A 2,404-nucleotide genomic window follows, 5' to 3' on the forward strand; every position below is an offset into this window, starting at 1 on the left:
TGCTCTTCATGTGCCTTAAGAGCCCCCAGCTGAGCCCCTTTGGCCCCCCACAGGCGCTGGGACAGAGGAGCAGAAGGAGGAGCAGTGCCAGCCCAGGGAAGAGCAGAGGGGGATGCTGCAAGGGCCCCAAGAGGAGCCCCAGAGCCCCACGGTGGCCGTGGAGCACGATGGCCAACAGCAGCCCCGTGATACGCAAGGGAGCCGCGGAACGAGGGAACCCCGAAAATGCTCTTTCAAAGGGACGTGTGGTGAAGACCCTCTGGAAGTCACAACCCAACCACGGAGTAGCTCCAGACAGAAGGAGTACAAGTGTGAGCACTGTGGGAAGGTCTTCAGCTGGGGGAGCAACCTGAGCCGTCACCGAAAGATCCACATGGGAGAACATCTTTACAAGTGCTGGCGTTGTGGGAAGAGCTTCGCGCAGAAATCGAACCTCCTGAGTCACCAGAGGACACACACCAAGCAGAAGCGATTTTCTTGCGCCCTATGCGGGAAAGGCTTCTCCTTTCCATCAGAATTCATCAGACACCAACGCACCCACACAATGGAGAGGCTGTTCGCCTTGTCACACTCCGAGATGGCTTTCCGGCAGAGTTACCACCACTACCTCCGGAGGCATCAGTTAGTCTTCCAGAATGGTGAGTCCTTGGTGGGTCTTGAACCTGTATCACGGCGTGCTCAGAGAGAAAATGGAGAGGAGGGGCTTTGGGGGTGGGGGGTGGCCAGCTTTTGGTCAGGATCTGGCTGGGCATCCATCTCCCCATGGGTGGGGGTGAGTGATGGCCTCCTCCAGCTCCCTACCTCTTCTGGCCTCCACATTCAAAACTATTTTTACCTCCACCCGCGGGGTTTCTTCCATTTCTTCTTTCCCCTTCCCAGTTTCACCCACAGTGGGTGGGAGCAGCCAACAGCCCAACCCTGCCCCATCCAGAGAAGACCCGTCTCCATCCCTGACCCTCTCGGGTGGTGGTGGGAGTTTTGGGGGGATGAAGGTGTGGACCAAGGTTGGGTGCTGTTCCAGGGTGAAGAAATGGGTTAGAAGGAAGGTGAGGAAGGAGAATGATGAGTATGAGGAAGAAGGGTCACACACCCACAAACAGAGCCATGGGCACCTGTGAACTTGGACCCACTTGCAGTGATGCACACTCACACACAAACACAAACCCCACACCTTTACGTGCCTGCACACACACACACACACACACACATACAGCCCCTGTTCATTTAAACACTCACTGATACGAGAAGGGCTTCAGGGGCTGCAAGCACCATACTGGGTGGTACTGGTCTGGGTGGGAGCTGCTGGAGGAGGTGGCTGCTCTTCATGTGCCTGAAGAGCCCCCAGCTGAGCCCCTTTGGCCCCCCACAGGCGCTGGGACAGAGGAGCAGAAGGAGGAGCAGTGCCAGCCCAGGGAAGAGCAGAGGGGGATGCTGCAAGGGCCCCAAGAGGAGCCGCAGAGCCCCACGGTGGCCGTGGAGCACGATGGCCAACAGCAGCCCCGTGATACGCAAGGGAGCCGCGGAACGGGGGAACCCCGAAAATGCTCTTTCAAAGGGACGTACGGTGAAGACCGTCAAGAAGGTACAACCCAACCACAGAGTCGCTCCAGAAAGAAGGAGCACAGGTGTGAGCAGTGTGGGAAGGGGTTCACCTGTGGGAGCAACCTGAGCCGTCACCGATGGATCCACACAGGAGAGAAGCCCGACAAGTGCCAGGATTGTGGGAAGAGCTTCAGGGATAGCTGGAAATTCCTTCATCACCAGAGGACACACACCGAGGAGAAGTCGTTTCTCTGCACCACGTGTGGGAAACGCTTTTCCTGTAGCTCGAACCTTCTTGTCCACCATCGCATCCACACAGGAGAGAGACCGTACGCCTGCTCCCACTGTGGGAAGAACTTCCAGCAGAGATGTCACCTCAGGAGGCATAAACAAACGCTTCACAATGGTCAGTCCTGGGGGCTTTAGCATGAGATGTCCCCGGCCCTGGGGGAGCGGTGGGTGGGGATGGCCTGGAAAAGCACGTGGTGGGGCTGTGCTGGGACTCCTGCTCCCAGCGTGGCAGCAGTGCTGGGCTGGTTGGAGGTTGCACTGGAGAGCTCCGAGGAATGGAGCTGACCTGGAAGAAGCTCCTCAGTGCAGGGGGGTTCCGGAGTTGGGGCAAAGGCTTTGTCTTTCTCCTGCAGGCACCGAGCACCCAGGAACCAGGACAAGCACCCCCGGTGCTGGAGGAGGAGTTGGAGAGCAAGGAGGAGCAGACAGCGCCAGGACAAGGGGATGGCGGGAAGAACACCCACCCGGCCACCAGCAAGCCGGTGGCCCGCGCCACGCGGGGGACCTCTAAATGCCCCCAGGGTGGGAAGATCTTCCGCTGAGTAACTGATATGGGAAGTTTAGGGGATGC

At 58.6% G+C, this 2,404-nt stretch overlaps 1 protein-coding gene across 1 annotated transcript in view; it reads left to right on the forward strand.

The window, feature by feature from the left end:
* LOC113490561 (zinc finger protein 85-like) overlaps positions 1 to 2,375 on the forward strand; it is a 5,991-nt gene extending 3,616 nt beyond the window's left edge. Inside the window, exons 3-6 of the mRNA XM_026867082.1 lie at positions 54 to 638; positions 1,370 to 1,720; positions 1,827 to 1,948; positions 2,187 to 2,375. Of these exons, the coding sequence (XP_026722883.1) occupies positions 54 to 638; positions 1,370 to 1,720; positions 1,827 to 1,948; positions 2,187 to 2,375 (1,247 nt within the window). The remainder of the gene's footprint in view (positions 1 to 53; positions 639 to 1,369; positions 1,721 to 1,826; positions 1,949 to 2,186) is intronic.
* Positions 2,376 to 2,404: the final 29 nt, after the last annotated feature.

Source organism: Athene cunicularia, unplaced genomic scaffold, assembly GCF_003259725.1.
Source record: "Athene cunicularia isolate RWA unplaced genomic scaffold, athCun1 SCF_137, whole genome shotgun sequence".
Taxonomy (NCBI): domain Eukaryota; kingdom Metazoa; phylum Chordata; class Aves; order Strigiformes; family Strigidae; genus Athene; species Athene cunicularia.